Source organism: Narcine bancroftii, chromosome 5 (genome assembly GCF_036971445.1).
Source record: "Narcine bancroftii isolate sNarBan1 chromosome 5, sNarBan1.hap1, whole genome shotgun sequence".
NCBI classification, from domain to species: Eukaryota; Metazoa; Chordata; class Chondrichthyes; order Torpediniformes; family Narcinidae; genus Narcine; species Narcine bancroftii.
This window is the reverse complement of record NC_091473.1, coordinates 169,361,940-169,381,098: the sequence shown is the minus strand read 5'-3', so window position 1 is coordinate 169,381,098 and position 19,159 is coordinate 169,361,940. Positions and strand designations below refer to the sequence as shown.

Below are 19,159 nucleotides of genomic sequence, written 5' to 3'. Positions count from 1 at the left end.
AGAGCTGCAGGCCCCTCTGGCGCTCTGATCCCCAACTTGGCTCCTACCCTCCCCACAATCTAATGCTGCTTCACATCTATCCATCGTTGTGCTTCCCTGGCAACTATCATTGCATCGCATACTTCTAGCAGTGATAGAGCCCCTTTAAGGTTGAGTGATAGAGCCCCTTTAAGGCTTGAAGCATACTTAAAATACATACATGAATTTGAATATGGATCACAATTCAACCCCAGAGTAGTGAGAATATGGAATATGCTAGCTCAGGAGTGAATGAAGTGAATCCTTTAATTTGAGGGAAGCTCATGTAAATATTAGAATGAGAAGGGATAAAGGGCGAGACTACAATAGTGTGTGGTTAGCCCAGCACAAACAGTTTGAACCAAGTGCCTCCAAAACAAAATTGGACAGGCATTTGAAGGGAATAATTGGCAGGGATGTGTGGAAAGAGGAGGGGAATGGGACTGATAGATTGCTGGTCAAGGAGAGAGCGTGGACTCAGTGGGTTGACTCACCTCTTCCGGAGCAGTAATAATCCCGTGAAACAGCCTTTTAGTGTGTTGTATTTTACATAATTCTGTGTAATTTGGCCAATTTTTTATGCCAACTCAGAAGCTTCAATCAATCCACACTCCCAATCAAAGCGCCAAATGTAACTAACATGACAAATTTAATTCTTGGCACAATCGTCACCTGAAATTCATTTCTTACCCAGGTGACAAACCAGTATAGATTTCTGATTATGTTTTTGCCAAGAAATTGGATTGATTTGTGACAGTTACGATTGCCATATGAGTTGTGGATCAAAATTCATTCAGCTGTTTTGATTTATTTGGGAAGCAGTTGGCACTAGCAGTTGTCATTGACAAAAAGGGGCTCCTTTAATTATTTGAGCCTGTTCCACAATAACCAAGGGTTTCCACACTGTAGACTATTATTGACAATTGGATGATATTCTTCATGATTAATGGCATGTGTTTGAGACCTTCATCCTCACCCGGGGGACAGGTCCATGGATCAGTGGCTACCTTCTAACATCAATATTAGCAACCAGCCTTTGAAGCACAGTTTGCATAATGGCAGATCAGGAGGAGTAGGTCGACAAGGAAGGTCATCAGTAGGAAGTTCCCGAAGAGCACCAACAGCCTTGTTCCCCAGCAGAGCTGAGGGGGAGGCTTTGACTGCTTGGGAAATAAGGACTTCTTGAGCAAGCGAGAGGGAGAGAGAGAGAGAGAGAGAGAGAGAGAGTGAGGAATTTTCAAATTTGCAGTTTCTAATCAAGACAAAGTGATTCTACTCCTAATCACCAATATATTTCTCCAGGTTACACATTATAATTCCTCACTTCCCACTGTTGTCAGGAGCACCTTCATTGCATATAACACTTCAGTAAATATAATTGTGTTCACTGTAGCAAGAATAAATGAAATGCGGCCAATTAATTTTCTTCAGCTGATGTAGAAAACATTAGCCCGATCCTGTTGACTCCCATCTAGAATCATCATCCACATTCCCTTCAAAGTTGTGCTCATTTTGACATGACGCCGAGGGCTGACCTTGCTGACCCAAACCATTCAGGACTTCACTGAGAGCCTGGATGGCAGCTCGTGCCCCAGCAGTGCTTTAAGGAGGCCTCTCCCCTCCCACCAAATCTTCCCTCAATAAACTGCCCTGACATTGTTATTATCTGCAAAACCTAAAAATAATGTTAAACATTCAGAATTATTAAATTATCTTAAAGATTGAAGTACCTAAAACATTAAAGCAATGCAAAATAATTAGGATTAGACTGCCATACAGATGCTGTAATGAGATGCAACAAAAGACTTGTCATGGTTTCACCACATGAAACATGGTGTCAGGCGTGAAAGCTGAGCAAAAGAGTGGATTTCATGTTTTGAAATTGTATCAGGACTGGAAGACAGCCAGTGCTCGAGGTGAGGACATGTGGAACAATTGTTCAGGGGAAGGACAGAGTTTTGTAAGTTTGAAATTGTGTATTTTGATGACAAAAGTGACCTGCTAAGGCCTACCTGCGCTCATGCGGACAATAGTTGCAGATATCCGTAGAGAAGGGAATACTGATAGACAAGCCAAGCATCTGCACATTTTCCAGTTCCAACACCTATGGAAATGAAAGGGGATTTGAGAGGAAATTGGAACATTTTCCAATCCCAGTATGAGAACTATGAAATAGCAACAGAGCTAGACAAGAAACTCAATTAACATTAGAGTAACTACTTTGTTAACTCTCATGGGGAAAGAGTGCTACTGAGTTTACACTATGCTACACATAACAAGTGAAGAACAAAGGAAAAGTACAGAAACATAAAGGAAAGTTTTGTCCTGCTACGAATGTCATATATGAGTGGTAGGCATTCAACACTCGGGACCAGCATGAAAATGAAAACCAAGATCAGTGTGTGTCAATGCCGAGGAAACTGGCCGAGTCGTGTGAGTTTGGAATGCTGGAAGAAGATTTAATGAGAGACAGGAATGTGCGAGGCACAGAAGATCCATCTGTGAGAGCCCACTTGTTGAGGGAGGATAAACTTACGCTGCAGAAAGCAATTGACGTGCGCAGGAGTGCAGGAGTCACGAAAGAGCACCTTAAGAGCATAGAGGGCTCAGTGAACAAGTTCATGCAGTGAATAATTGTGGAAAACAGAAGACGACCACAAAGTATAGTGGGAAACAGCAGAGCAAAGCCAGGTTATCACAGAAAGGAGACAAAAGACAGAGGTCAGAATGTCAATTCTATGGTGGCTGTCATCAGAAAGAGAGAGAAGCCTGCCCAGCATGGAGTAAACAGTGTGCAAAATGTAGAAAGAACAATAATTTGGCCAAAAAGTGTCTGTCTAAGAAGAAAAAGCAGTGAAGTGCATGGTGACTTTGCTATCTGCACAAGCAAGTGAATGTCTTGGACTAGCCACATGCAATTTACCACAACAGGTCAATGTAACAGCGGTGCAGAAAATTCTGCTCGCTAGAGATGAAATCTTCTGAGATTACAAGGATGTATTCACCAGACTTGGGGTCTCCCTGATGATTATCATTTGGAGGTTGATGAGAGTGTCAAGCCTGTCCAGCACCTATGTCAAAGAATGCCAGCAAATCTCAAGACCAAGCTGAAAGAGAAAATCAAAGGACAAGAAGACAAGGGAATGATATAGAAGGTCACTACTACTAAATGGTTCAGTAGTATGGTTGCTGTGAGTAAATCTGGAAAGTTTAGGGTATGCCTAGATCCTAAAGACCTCAATCAGGCACTCAGAAAATCTCACGACCCAACGCCAACTATGGAAGAAATTCTACCCCAGCTCACTAAAGCAGTGTTCATGATCCTTGATGTTAAGGACAGAGACTGGCAAATAAAGTTGGATGAGAGCAGTAGCTACTTGATGACTTTCTGGACACCATTTGGACACTCCATATGGTTGTGCATGCCATTTAGCATCTCCACTGCTCCTGAGGAGTATCAACGGAGACAGCATGAAGTAGTCCAGGACTTGCCAGGTGTTGAGGCTATAGTTGATGATCTCTTGGTGTGTGGATGTGGAGATCTACATATGGATAAAGACATTGCTGATCATGACAAGAATCTAATCAGACTGCTAGAGAGAGCACATCCGGTGAATCTGAAGTTGAACAAGAACAAGATACAGCTCAAGAAGACTGAAGTGAAGTATATAGACCATGTACCTACTGCTGAAGCATTTTTTTTCCAGATCCTGAAAAGGTGTGAGCTGTTCTGGAGATGAAATGACCCTCAGATGCCAGGGCCGTTCAGCACTTCATAGGCTTGGTGAATTATCTTGCGAAGTTCTAGCCCAACCTGTCGCCAGAGGGTAAACCATCGAGAAAGCTGACGGAGAAAGACGTGACATGGTTTTGGGGCACAGAACAAGAATCAGACCTCAACTGCATCAAGTGTCTGGTGACCACAGCACCAGTGCTGAAGTACTCTGATGTACTCAATGAAGTGACACTCCAGTGCAATGCCAGTAAAACAGGTCTAAGAGCAACTCTTATGCAATACTTCAAACAGTTGCACTTGCATCAAGGGCATTAACAGACACAGAGAGAAACTATGCCCAGATAGAAAAGGAATGTCAGGCAATTGTTTTTGCATGTGAACACTTCAACCAGTACTTGTTTGGCAAAGAGAAGATCACTGTGGAAACAGACCACAGCCTCCTACAAACCATCTTCATGAAACCTCAACTAGCAGCACCCAAACTCCAGCAAAGGAAGTCGCTAAAGTTACAGAAGTACAAACAAGGAAAGCTCATGTACGTGTTATTGAGGTCAGCTCTACCACTGAAGAAAGCAGAAGATGGCACAGATTATGAAATCTTTGCCATGAATCAGCACAGAAAAAACTATGAGAAAAATCAAAGAAATAAACCTAGTTTCGATGCTCAAGCTGACTGATAAGAGACCAGCAAATGAAAGCAATGTAATTTGAGGAAACACAACAAGTTCTCAAAGATGTGATTGGCCAGATACAGTCAACAACACACCAGACACCATAAGTGAATATTTGACGTACAGGGATGAGATTACATCCCACAATGGCATACTCTACAAGGGTGTGAGAGTTATAGTCCTTAAGCAGGTGAGAAGAGAGATGGTGGAAGCCACTAAGGAATTGAGTCAAGTCTGAGAAAGGCTAGAAATGTCATTATTCTGGCCCAACACGAGTCATGAGATAAGAAATAACACCAGGCAGTGTAGTGCTTATAATGAGTTTCAAGCCCATCAAGCAAAGGATCCCATCCAGACTCTCACAACTATGGGTGAAAGTAGGACGTGAGCTATTCATACTGAATACTACACAGACTTCTGGCAATTAGAAGAGATGCCGTTAATTACAAGCGGAGACGTGATTGGGTGTCCTGGATGAATTGGTGAGTGATAATGGACACAGTTCACTGGTGATGAATTTCAGTGCTTTATGGATGAGTGGGAAATAACATCATCCGCAATCCAATGGCAAAGCAGAGTCAGCTATGAAGACTGCCAAAACAATCATGAAGAAATGTGGTCAGTCAGGAACAGATGTGCACAACGCGATCCTCAAATGGTGAAATATTCCTAGAGAAGGAATGCACAGCATCCAGTGGAGAGATTAATGTCACGCTGAACACGGACAACATTACCAACAGCAAAACAACTCCTGAAGCCAAATGTTGTGAAGGGAGTGTAGAGGAAGAAGAGAGAGAAAAATAGAAAGATAAAATCACAGTATGACAGGTCAAAAAAACAACTATGAGAACTGAAAGTGGGGGACGCTGTCAGAGTGCAAGTCTTCAAAATTCATGGTAAAGGATATCCTACGTGGCAGCTTGGGGTATGTATGAAAAAAGAGTCACCTTGCTTGTATTTGGTAAAAGTCAACGGGCAACTGTATCGCCAAAATCAAAAGCACATCAGATCGACATATGAAGCAGCCTCTAAGGACCTGGACAGAACAGATAGCCACATTGATGGAGATGTACACAGGCAGCTCCAATGACATCAGGTGCAATATAGGCAACACCAGCAACATCTGGCACAACATCAGGAAGAGTCCCCTCAAATGCCACCACACAGAGTCAATATGCACATTGTCATCACAACTCAACATGTGATCAGCAACCATGTCGGCCCCAGCAACATATTCAACAACCACCACAGGTTGCAACAAGGGACCTGCGAGCATCAACACCATCACGACCAGTTGCAACATGCATGAAAACCATCAAACCACCAGCGCGATACAAGGACTTTGTAAAATACTGAGAATTGGCATTTTCCAATGGAAATTCACTGTAAGATGTTGAACTCATAAAAGAACAATAATAACAACCAAACAGTGAAATTATTAGTTTTTTATGGACTCAAGATTTAAAGATTTTTTTTAAAATAACGATAATACATATTTATATTCATATCTCACTGTATAACTGGAAAAGATGCAAGCCAATTAGCAAATTGGTTTTGTTTTTAAAAAAATAATGAAGAGGGGGATGTTGGGATTAGACTTTTTGCACCAGTGGCTTGCCATACATACACTGTAATGAGATGCAGCTGATCAGTATTGACCTCAGGGGTCACAATATTAATACTAAAGGCTTGTCATGGTTAAAACGGATGAAACACAAGGTAATATCCCTTACCATTTGCCATGTACCTCATTGCGCTGTAATCGCAATTAAAATATTGGTGCTTTCTGCTGTGATATTCTGCATTCTCAAAAAGGATAAGCTGCATTGGTACCCAACGGCAAAGAAAGATAAAACAGTAAACCCACCTCCCTGCCCCGCATCTCACCCCCGCCCCCAGTATCCGGCACCTATGGAGATCAGTAGATGCTGGATAAGTGAATATTCTTGTTGCTGGAGATTGCGTGTCGTGTGACTGGCAAACTGACCCATGGGGGCACCAATTTTAAACTTTCATATTTTTTACCTCATTATTTTCTGCAATTTTTTTAATGGTTGCGTAAGGCTGCTTGAATTCTGGATAACAGGGATTTTACTGTAGATCACACATGTCAAACTCAGGCCTGCGGGTCAAATTTGGCCCGTGATATACCTTATATTTGGCCCGCAAGATCATATCAAATATGTATTAGCGCTGGCCCGCTGGCCGCCGCTCAAGTATAGCGCATGCACAGCTAATACTACAAATCCCAGAATGCTTTGCAAATGCGTTGGTGCCGGCCCGTCAGCCCGCTAATCGCCCCCACCTCCTCTCTTTACGTCCATTAGCATCTGCGACCTGTCGCCGAACTCACACGTAATAAACCCCTTACGAAAAATGGCCAAACGAAAGACAGAAAACAGGACCTTTCAAGACAGGTGGGAGGCAAACTCTGACCCCAGAGTCTGATGAACTTGCATCTAAGAAGAGATGCCAAGTATCTGGTTTAGACCCAGGTGCATCAGAGTAAATCACAGTGTAGCAAGCCAAGCTTGGATTCATATTTTCTTTGGTTGACTTTGGACTGTTCCTAGACTGTTCAAGATTGGATTCTCATTGAAGCACGTTGTTTTTTTTTTGACTTGTTGGCTTGTGAAAAAAAATACATTTAAAAGGAGCTTAAATATTATTTCTTGAATCTTTTATTTCTCATTTGTTGATGCTTCTTCTGGAAAGAGTTTGACCATAACTATTATTAAACATTTATTTTAATAAGAAAAAGTTTAACATTACATATGTTGAAAGAAGAGAAAACATGCAGACGTAGTTGAAAATTTTCAATGAATATTTAGTTCGGCCCTCGACTTAGTCCAAGTTTTTAATTTTAGCCCCTCTGTGAATTTGAGTTTGACTCCCCTGCTGTAGATTATATTTGTAGTTATATTCACAAAAAATGTTAATGATGAGCGAATTCAGTAATATTGCAATTAATTTGTATAACGTGGATTTTGTTTCTTCTTGATAGCGCCTGGTTGAAGCTGCTGAAACTGCTCACTTGCAACATGAATATCATTCAGATTTAGAGGTAAGCAAATGATTATGTTAGCACTATGCTCGTCATTTCATTTTTGCTAATGAATATTGGATTTGAAAAGCTGAGGATATATAATGAAGCACTTTAGTGACTAGAAAATACATTTTAATTTGCTACTTCCCAATGCATCACTGCGAACACCATTCTTAAAAATAAATGAAAACGCTATTCTGTTTAACCATCTATTTCAACCTACTATTTTAGATGCAAACTATGAAGAATGGAGTTAAAGTTTCAAGGATCTTTTTAAGAAAACAAAATTTTGCATCTTTACGACAATTGATGCTGAAATTTAATCGGCCAAATAGACACTATCAAATTAGACATTTTATTCGTTCTAAACTTTCAGAATTTCCACGGCTTCTGTATCCAAATTTCATAGACAAACTTTTTGATTTACAATTTGTATGTAAAGGTATGACATCTGCTTTATATTATAAAATACTGAATCTTAAAACAGTTTCTTTAATCAGGATCAAAACTGAATGGGAAAATGTCCTTAACATGTCTCTTTCAGAAAAAAAAAGATTGGATTTCAATTTTGGCCCTTATCCACAGTTTGATTCAATTTGAAGTGGTGCATAGAGTACACTATTCTAAAGTTAAGTTTGCTTGAATTTAGCCTGATATCAACTCAATCTGTGGCAAATGTAAAAGTTTTGAAGCCTCTTTGATACATATGTTTTGGTCCCAATTTGGAAGAATATTGGACTGATATTTTCAGAACCTTTTCAGCCATCTTTGGGATTGATCTAGAACCATGTCTGTTACTTGCAATGTTTGGATTCTTCAGTGATGTAAACATGTATTTATCATCTAACCAACGATAGGTTTTAGCATTTTCTACATTAGTAGCGAGAAGAGTAATACTGCTTAAATGGAAAGAGAACAATGGCTACTAGATATCATGCCCTTTCTAAGTATGGAAAAGTCAAAAGGTCAAGAAGATTAAGATCTCTTTTGATAAGACGGGGTCCATTTATGGTTTACTTTCACAATTGGAATGATCAAGGTGCAGGGATGTAGGAAATGGGTGTGTTTGGTCGGATCTCCAGAGGCGGTTGGCTGATTTCAAGTCTGCTTAGAATACTAATTTCAACCTTGGTTGGTAGCTGGGGTGAGATCACCAGAACCAACTTTGTTTCCTTTTTTATTCTTTAGTTTTTCATTTTCTTCTTATACTACTCAATATATGTATGAATAGGAATATGAGTCAATCTATTATTATTGCTATATAATATGATGTCAATCTAAATGTATAATATATTTTAATTTATATGGACTTAAAATGCATTTGTTTCGTGATAAAACTTAATAAAATAATTTTAAAAGAAGAAAGAAGAATAAAGAAAAACAAAACACCTCCTAAAAATGACTCATAGATTTTTAAAGTTGATCAAATGTTATCATTATTATTAAGAAAATAAATGTTCTTAAACTTGTCACACAAGTATATCACACAATATTTACTTTGAATTAGTGTAATTGTATAAAATATTTGTAATGGATTTGTGTTAATCTTTAAAGTTAAAATCTTTAGTTATAAAATATATATTTCTTAGTAAAGCAAGTTATAAAGTTAAATATATTTCTAGTGAGGGAATTGTAGGATGGATTCATAGTTACACTGAGACCTTTGCACACAGAAGTAAGTTTAAAGTTGTAGCTTCTGGAAAACAGAGCCATAAAGCTGAAGAAGTGTTCTTAATTGAAACTCAAGTACTGTGTATGGTCCTTAAAAGCATTTTTGTGTTCAATAAGCATTTTGCTAGCAGATGTTTCAAAACTCAAATGCCATTTTAGTGACATGTGCTAGACTTTCCAGAATGGTAAGCCTCTTGGAACATAGATGAGGTCCGAAGTTTTTATGAATATGGAGTGGTTTTGAAGAAAGGCAAAAGGTTCTTCTAAAATGAAACTAAAACCATGGTGATATCACTTCACATGATGCCATAGAACTGTAAAATGAAGGCAGAGAGACATTTTGGACACCACTGAATAAATTAACCTTCCTGTGAAAAGACAGGATTGAATCAGTTATCTCTGGAAAGAAGGAGGTGCTGTTCCATATTGTATCATCCTTATTGTACAAGATATCTAACATAAGTGGCTTTTAGATAAGTAAGACCACTTCCAACTGCTCTTTTAAGAAAAGAGAGGCAGCCTCACTTGTGTCCAGAAGATGGTCACTCCTGTTTGAGAAAGTAATCATCTGGAAGATCACAGTTTCACAACCCTAACAAGATAGGGTGAAACTTGTGAAAACACTCGTAAGAAGAAATATCTCTCTGAAAGTCAACTCATCAAAAGACCTGTGAGTTTAAATAGATCTGAAGATATGATCTTTAAAAGTGCTTCATAATTACTTCTGAACTGTGATTTAAAAAGATCCTCAAGTTCAACATGATGTTTAAAACTGGTCTTTAAAATTGACTTTTAAGATAGAGTTATCAGAACTTAGGAAAAATGAAAAAAAGTGTGTTTTACATTATCAAGGTAACAATTACTTTGAAAGGAAATACTCTGAAGAAAAGAAGAGACAATTAATTAAAAAAAACAGTTTAATATCATTCAGAAATAGAACTGAAAATTAATTCAAAGAACAAAACAGAAATATTATGACTTAGGAGAAAGAGCTCACAAAGTTTTAGTTTGGCAATTGAAAGCAGAACAGGTATCTAGATCAACATTCTGGGACTATTACATATAAACCACGAGAAATAAATTATTTAATGAATTTCATTCTCAATTATATCAATCATAATCACTTCAAGATGACAATAAAATTAATAAATTTCTATCTCAAATAGATTTACCTGGTTTGAATGTTCAGGAGAAAAAGATTTGAATTCTACTTTTACAGCGAAGGGGGTAATCGAGGTAATGAGTTTGTTACAAAATATTAGGTCACCGAGGGGAGATGGATTTCCTGAAGAGTTTTTAAAAAAAATTAAGGATCTTTTGATACCTCCATTTATGGAGGTATTAACTCAAGCGTTGGAAACTCATTCTTTCCCGGATTCCTTTTCAACAGCAATTATTACAGAAATACTTAAGAAAGATAGAGATCCATTGAAACCAGCTTCATATAGACCAATTTCATTATTAAATGCTGATTATAAGATGTTAGCTAAAGTGTTAGCAAAAAAGATTGATAAAATATTTACTGATCATATGGATCAAACTGGATTTATTAAAAATAGGAAATCTGCAGATAATGTGGCAAAATTGATTAGTTTCATACATTTAGCTCAAAAAAGAGATGATATGAGTATTGCAGTGGCATTTGATAGATTAGAATTGGATTTTCTTTTTAAAGTTTTGGAAAAATTTGGGTTAGGGCCAATATTTATTGACTGGATTAAAAAATATATAAGAACCTAATGCGAAAGTAGTGACTAATGGTCAAATGTCAACAATTTTTTGATTGACTTGACCAAGTAGACCAGGTTGTCCGCTGTCACTGGCTTTATTCATTTTAGCAATTGAACCCTTTGCTGAATTAATAAGACAGGATTCAAAGATAAGAGGTATCAAAATGAATCAGGAAGAATATAAAATAAGTTTGTGGATGACGTTTTGATTTATTTAACCGATCCATAAAATTTGTTGAGTCAACTTAAATTTAGATTAAAAGAATATGGAGAAATACCTTGTTATAAAATTAATTAGGGAAAAAGTGAAATTATGCTTTTAGTAAAGGGAGATTATGTATCTATAAGAAGGTAATTGATTATAAATGTCCAGATGTGGGAATAAAATATTTAGGTATTCGAGTGGAAGCTGAATTTTAAAAAAAATTAAATTATTCTCAATTATTAAAAAGAATAAAAGAAAATTTGGAAAGATGGAATCTGTTACCTATTACTTTCATAGGAAGAGTAAATTGTGTTAAGATGAATATTTTTCCGAGAATACAATATCTTTTTCAGTCGATTCTTATTCCAATTCCTCAAAATTTTAAAATATAATTAAATGCATGTGTTAGGACATTTTTATTGAAAGGAAAGATGGTAAGAGTTTCTTTGGATAAATTAACTTGGAATTATGATTTAGCAAGTTTACAGCTCCCTAATTTTATGATTTATTATAAAGCTGCTAAGCTGTGTTTTGTTGGTGTAATGTATGATTTAAATAAAATTCCAGCTTGGGAATATATAGAACTTAGTAAAACAGGGGAACCAAACCCACAAGATTTTATTTATAAAGGGAATTGGTTAACAGTGAATAGAGAAACTCCCATAATGAAGCATTTATTTGAGTTTTGGAATAGGTTGATAAAAAAAATTGGGGGCGGAGGTTTATTATCTGGACAAAATTATTTCAGAATAGATTAATTCCATTTTCCATGGGAAATAATTTTTTAAAGATTTGGCGGTGTCATGGAATTAAGAAGATAGAAGATGTTTTTGAAGCAGGAAAATTTATTTCTTTTAATAGAATGAAGGAGAAGTTCAAGATACATGAAGATACTAGATTTTGTTATTATCAAGTTATGAAATTTTTACATGAAAATTATGGTCAAAAGCCACTATTACCTTAGAGATAACATTTGAATCATTTTTACATAATGTAAATATAAAGAAATTTATTTCAATGATGTACAGGTAAATACAAAAGAAAGGCTGAAAAATAGGCCTTCATAATTCTAGACAAAGATGGGAAGTAGATTTGAATAAACAAATAGATGAATGAGATTGGATTGGGATATGTAGAGAGAATATGAAAAGTACAATAAATGTGAGATATAGATTGGTACAATATAATTTTATTAGTCAGTTATATTTAACTCCATGTAAATTTTTTAAAAATTGAAAGACCCTTTCAGATTTATGTTTTAGATGCGAACAGGAAATTGGTACATTTTTGCATTCTACTTGGCAGTGTCCTAGTCAAACCTTTTTGGTTAGAAATGGGTAAATTATTGGAATGAATAATGGGAACTAAATTCCCACAGGATTTTTATTGAGTGATATTTAGAATATTGAACCTAAGTTGAAATTGAATATGTATCAAAGAAGTTTGATCAAACTGCTTTAGCAATAGCAAGAAAAAGTATTGCAAGAAAAGGTCTCAGTAATACGATAAAAAACTTTAAAGTAATAGACACCCCTGTTGAGGGTTTCTTGTCCCTTTCTTACTTTCTTTTTTTCTTTTTCTTTGTAGGGGGGTTAGAAGGGGGAGGGGTGGTATATAGGGAGGTGTTCTTATCTTTTTCTTTTTATTTGCTACATGTATTGATTTGAATTATTTTTCATTATGTGCTTTATTTGTGTGGTTCTAAATTTATAAAATAATTATAGATTTAAATTTTAATTGCTGGCTTATAAATTAATTATTGCTTTTACAACTGTGATCTGCATTAATTTTAGACTACCACCATAGCCGGTACTTCCACCCTCTTCATTGATATAACTGTACCTTTCTACTTTATTTGTTTATTTCCTCTTCTTTGTCAACTGTAAATATTTGTGTATAATGGGAAAAATCTTGCCTCCTTTTTCTCTTCAGAAAGAGGGGGGTCGCATTATACATTGGAGTAGAATTTTTTTTAAATTTTCTGCAACTCGTAGGGCAACTTGGGCGGGCAAGCGGTAGTCGGCAGCGTGACTCGGGCAGCTGGCCGGCCAGGTGAGCGGTAGTCGGCAGTGCGACTCATGCAGCAGGGCGGGCGAGCAGTAGTTGGCAGCACGACTCGTGTAGCAGGGTGGGTGGGTGAGAGGAGGGGGGTTACATGAGGTGGTCACATGTAACGCATATTTTGCTGTTGCTCTAATTTCTCTCCATGATGTTTTCTCCTGGAACAAAGAGAAAACGCAGTGCTTATGATGCATAATTTAAGCTGAAAGTGATCAAGTACGCAGAAAGCAATAACAACTGTGCAGCCTCCAGAGAATTCAGTGTTGCTGAGAGTAACATCAGACTTTGGAGGAATCAGAAATCAGAAATAGCCCAGTTGCCCATAACCAAACATGCTCGTAGGGGAAAGCAGGCTCTGTATCCAGATCAGGAGAAGGTACTGGTTGACTGGGTAGAAAGGCGGAGAAAGGATGGCTATGTTGTCACCTGTTTCCATATCCAGCTTCAAGCTAGGAAACTACAGAAAGATAGTAAATATGGAGTGAGTGACACATTCAAGGTGTCAAATGGTTGGTGTCAGAGGTTTATGAAGAGGCTCTCCCTGGCCACATGACAGAGAACCAAGATATTACAGAAGCTTCCCAGTGATTTAGATAACAAGATAATTAGTTTTCACGATTTTGTGATTAAGTTAACGATGGAGCATGACTTTGATATGAATAATATTGGCAATATCAATGAAATGCCCTTGATAACAGAACTATTGACAAAGTAGGTAGTAAGACGGTTTATGTAAGGACGACAGGTCATGAAAGGACCCATTTCACCTTAGTTTTGTGCTGTTTAGCTGATGGGTCCAAGTTACAGCCAATGGCGATCTTTAAGCGTAAGACCATTGCAAAAGGAGAAAAGTTCCCACCAGGTGTTCTTATACACTACCATCCCAAAGGGTGGATGGATGAAGAGGATGTCAAACTGTGGTTGGAGAAGGTGTGGAATAGAAGACCTGGATCTCCTTTAAACAAACCATCAGTGTTAGTGTGGGACCATTTTCAAGTCCATCTGACAGAACTAGTAAAGAAGCAGCTCAAGCGATTTAAGACACACCAAGCTATGGGTTGACAAGTGTACTGCAACCCCTTGAAGTCATGCTTAATAAGCCATTTAAGGACCATGTTAGAAAAGATTGGATTTCCTGGATGGCAGACCAAGTGGAGAAAACAGCAGGGGGAAATCTCAAGAAACCAGGCCTATCCACTGTTGTTTCATGGGTGAAGCAGGCCTGGGATTCACTTCCAAGTAATATGATCTCTCTGAGTTCTTTAAAGACAGGAATCAGCAACAAAATGGATGGGACTGAAGATGATGTTTTATGGGTCAATGCAAGTTCCACCACTACTTCAGACTATGAACATGAATCTGAATATGAAATAATTGACACAACCGGCTGGGACACAGATGAGAAGATCAACAGAGAATAATGGGAAATGCTTTTTGGAGCATCTGATGACGATGAGTCTGATTTTGAAGGATTTTAAAATTATGTTTTTTTTTTATTTACGTTTCTATGTTGAACAATAAATTGATTATGTTTATTATGATGATTTTGTAATTTCATTCAGCATAACATCACTTTTCTCCCACAACCTGTCAAAGTGGCATTTCCATGATAATTTGGGGCTAATAAAAAGGGGGGGGGGTCACATGGGGGTAAAATTTTTCCCATTTTTTCCCCTCAAAAATGGGGGGGGGGGTCGCATTATACACGAATATGTATGGTAATTGCTAGTTTTGACAACTGTGCTCTCTGTTCTCTCCATCCTTCACCTCTCAGTAGCTAAAGCCACACTCATTTTCTTGCTTTTCTATTTTGAATGAATGGTCCTTCATCAGATACAATGATTCTGTTTCTCTTGCCAAGGATGTTGAGTGCTTCTGGCATTTTCAGGGTTTTCTTGGTTTCTTACATTTGTAGTTTCTTAAGCTCCATTTTTAATTTTTCCTTAATTATTAATATTTTATGTCAGCATTTTTACATGTAATTATTATCATTCTAAATAAAAGGATAATGAAAGGTATAAAATGAAAATTTTAAAAGGAAAAGAAATATGAAAAGAATTGAGAAATGTGAATGAGCCTACCCAGTGGGCCAGAAACTTACTTCTGGGTCGCTATTATTTTATAAGTTACCGGATTATATTTAGAAGACTCATCTGTATTGAAGTAATTGAATGCCTATAAAATGATAAGTAGAAGCCCACAAACAGGAAAGAAATAGGAAACAAGGCATTGATGTGCTGGTGACATTAGTGAGGACAGACAAGGGAATGGTTTAGGGCAATATTGTAAAAACACAACATTAAGTAGTCCTTGGTGACAGCTGAAATAGGGCCAAGAATATGAATCAGGAAGGAGAAGATATTGCATTAGGCAGGCTATCAGGAGGGGGGGGGGGGGGCATGGCAAGATGGCGTAGAAAGAAGACGTGTAGTTCCACCTTTCTCCAGTTGGACTTATTCATATCTGAATTTAAAAGTTGAGAAAGTGGTTAAAAATAGTTCTTATAGACTTCAAACAGTGGAGATTCAAAATGACCACAGATGTGAAGAAATCCAAGGCACAGTTACAAAAGAAATTACCTTATAAATGTGTTGAAGAATTGAGGCCTACCTATCAAGCTGAAGCCATGGAGTCATCTACAGGAGCTCCCAAGCCTCAACGTATTCCAGGCCGGCTGAGTAACTCTGGCGCCGATCTCACAATCACAAGATGGCGCCGGTTCCATTTTGGGTTCATCCGGCTCTGACTCATGCTCCCGTGAAGTTGGGTGCATGGGCGGGTTGGCTGAGTGGGGACAGTTGCACAAGCTCGCTGTATTGCCTGGTGGTCTAGGGGTGCACAGTGCACTATCGGAAGACATGCCTGTGCGGTCGGCGACAGTCTCGGGCATGCGCGGTGCGTCGTGTGTTCGGGAACTTCTGGATAAAGTGTGGGCTGTGGGGGAACCCAGAAGGCAGCAGGCTGACGAGGGCAGCATGCTGTTGATGGGGGCGCAGACCCGCAGCCGCCCTGGACGAGTGACAAATGCGACGGAAGAAGAGGAAAGCCCTGCTGTGTCGGAATTAAGGCAGGAAGAGTCCATGGAGGCTAGGATTAAGGAAGGTAGGCCTCAAGAAGGAGTAATGGAACCTGGACAGGATTCTGTATTTACAATTTTAGAAGGGATTGCACACCAGATTGGAAATTTGTCAGTACAGATGTCTACACAGTTAAACCAGGGATTTATGGAAATGAAAATTAAAATGAATAATATCTGTGAAGAAATGACTTCTGTGAAGAAGGATATGAATGTGGTTAAAAGTGATGTTAATACATGTAGAAAGGCAGTGGATACTGTAAAGGATAACTTTAAAAAAATTGAAGAAACCTTTTATGAATGTAAAGATCAAGTGGAACGAAACAGAAAAATAAATAGAAAAAGTGGAAGACTCTTTTGTGGATTGGGGGATTCAGAAGAAGGAATTGTTGAAGAAGATTGATTCATTAGAAAGTCATGGTCGAAGAAACAATGTAAAAAATAGTAGGTCTTCCAGAAGATATTGAAGGCTCGGATCCGATAAAACATCTTAAGAAGTGGATTCCTGATGTGTTGGTAGTGAATTTTTTCTGGATGGTTTGGAATTGGATCGGTCACATTGGGCGTTGAAGAAAAAACCCTTTCCGGGCCAACCACCATGTGCAGTTTTGATACGTTGTTTGAGATATCAGAATAGAGAAATGATATTACAGATTGCGGTTCAGAAGGCTCGACAAAATCAGACTCCAATGATAGTTCAAGGCAACAGAGTATTTTTTTATGCTGATTTGAGTCAAGAAATTATTAAAAGGCGTTGAGAATTTAATTCAGCTAAAGAAGTATTGTGGAGAAAGGGTTATAAATTTGCTTTTCGTTATCCTGCTGTATTGAAAGTTTTTTATGGAAATTTTCAGTCTCAATTCTTTCAGAATGATCATGATAGACAATAGACAATAGACAATAGGAGCTGGAGTAGGCCCTTCGGCCCGTCGAGCCAGCACCGCCATTTTACAGATCATGGCTGATCACTACTATCAGTACCCCTTTCCAGCCTTATCCCCATAACCCTTAACTCCTTTGCCCACTAGAGTCTTATCTAACTCTCTTTTGAACATAATCAGCGAATCTGCCTCTACCACCCTCTGTGGCAGAGCATTCCACAGATTCACATTTCTCTGGGTAAAAAAATGTTTTCTCATCTCCGTCCTAAAGGGCCTACCCTGTATTCTTAAACTATGCCCTCTAGTCCTCGTCTCCCCCATCATTGGGAACAAGTAATCCGACTTCACCCTGTCTATCCCCCTGATAATTTTGTATACCTCAATCATGTCCCCCCTCATCCTTCTAAACTCCATCGGATACAAGTCCAGTTTTTCTAGCCTTTCAGCATATGTCAACCCCGCCATCCCTGGAACTAACCTTGTAAATCTGCGCTGCACACCCTCTATAGCTAGTATGTCCTTCCTCAAAATTGGAGACCAAAACTGGACGCAATACTCCAGGTGGGGTCTCACCAGGGCCCTGTACAACTGCAGAAGGGTGTCTCTGTTCCTATACTCCAATCCCCTCTTTATGAAAGCCAACATGCCATTTGCCTTCTTCACAGCTTTCTGAACCTGCATGTTAGCCTTCAGTGACCAGTGAACAAGTACAGCCAGATCCATTTGCACCTCCCCACTCCCTAGTTTGTCTCCATTTAAATAATACTCAGCTTTCCTATTATTGCCCCCAAAATGGATAACCTCACATTTGCTCACATTGAACGTCATCTTCCATTCAGCAGCCCACTCCCCCAACCTGTCCAAGTCCCTCTGCATTTTCCTGACATCCTCCTCACACCCCACACCGCCACCCAGTTTAGTGTCATCTGCAAATTTGCTCATATTATTAATAATCTCCTCATCCAAATCATTTACATAAATTACAAACAACTGAGGACCCAATACCGATCCCTGTGGCACTCCACTCATCACATACTGCCATCCTGAAAAAGACCCGCTTACTCCAACCCTTTGTTTCCTATTTCTTAACCAATTTCCTATCCATGTCAGCACCTTACCTCCAATACCATGCTCCTTGATCTTGCCCACTAGTCTCCCGTGCGGTACCTTATCAAAGGCCTTCTGGAAATCCAAATACACCACATCCACTGGCTCTCCCAAGTCCACCCTCTTTGTCACATCCTTGAAAAATTCCAGAAGGTTAGTCAAGCATGACTTACCCTTAAGGAATCCATGCTGACTAGCCCTTATACTATTATTTCTGCCTAAGTGTTCTGCTATTACTCCTTTTATGATAGATTCCAATATCTTCCCCACCACTGACGTCAGGCTGACCGGTCTATAATTTCCTGTTTTCTCCCTCCCTCCCTTCTTAAAAATCTGCACCACATCAGCCACTCTCCAATCCTCAGGGACCTCCCCCGAATCTATGGAACTTTGGAAAATGCCGACCAGTGCCTCCACAATTTCCATAGCAATTTCTTTAAGCACCCTGGGATGCAGCCCATTAGGCCCTAGGGATTTATCAGCCCTCAGTCCCAACAATTTACTCATAACCTCCTGCTTCTGGATCCGGATATCCATTAGATCCCCTACTTCCCCAGGAAAGTTCCCCAAGTCTCTTGATACCGCATGACCACTACCCCCTAACTGACCATAACCTATATCCTCCTTGGTGAAGACAGTTGCAAAGTTTTTGTTAAATTCCTCAGCCATCTCCTTGTTTCCGGTAATAATTCCACCCTTTTCAATTCTTAATGGACCAATTTTGGACCGAACCAATTTCTTCCTCTTCACATATTTAAAAAAGCTTTTCCTATCCTCCATTATATTATTTGCAAATTTCCTCTCATACTTCATTTTCCCCTCTCTTATGACTTTCTTAGTTACCCTCTGATGCTCTTTGAAGGTTTCCCAATCCTCTAACTTCCCACTCCGCTTCACTATCTTATACTTACTCCCTTTGGATTTGATATTGCACTTGATTTCATTAGTTTGCCACGG

The 19,159-nt window shown here is 38.7% G+C and overlaps 1 protein-coding gene and 1 long non-coding RNA gene across 20 annotated transcripts in view; one reads left to right on the top strand and one right to left on the bottom strand.

Annotated features, from left to right (window-relative positions):
- Positions 1 to 19,159, top strand: part of cacna2d3a (calcium channel, voltage-dependent, alpha 2/delta subunit 3a) — a 732,424-nt gene that overhangs the window by 87,484 nt on the left and 625,781 nt on the right. For all 19 annotated transcript variants that reach the window (XR_011358017.1, XR_011358016.1, XR_011358018.1 and 16 more), the window contains one exon: positions 7,430 to 7,489. Coding sequence is in view for 12 of the 19 variants with exons in the window: in XM_069939674.1 (XP_069795775.1) it covers positions 7,430 to 7,489 (60 nt within the window). In the remaining 7 variants the exon portion in view is untranslated. The remainder of the gene's footprint in view (positions 1 to 7,429; positions 7,490 to 19,159) is intronic.
- LOC138764168 (uncharacterized) overlaps positions 836 to 19,159 on the bottom strand; it is a 56,680-nt gene continuing 38,356 nt past the window's right edge. The window contains exons 4-5 of the long non-coding RNA XR_011358024.1: positions 2,031 to 2,122; positions 836 to 1,199 (exon numbers count right to left, since the gene is read on the bottom strand). This is a non-coding gene — a long non-coding RNA (uncharacterized lncRNA). The remainder of the gene's footprint in view (positions 1,200 to 2,030; positions 2,123 to 19,159) is intronic.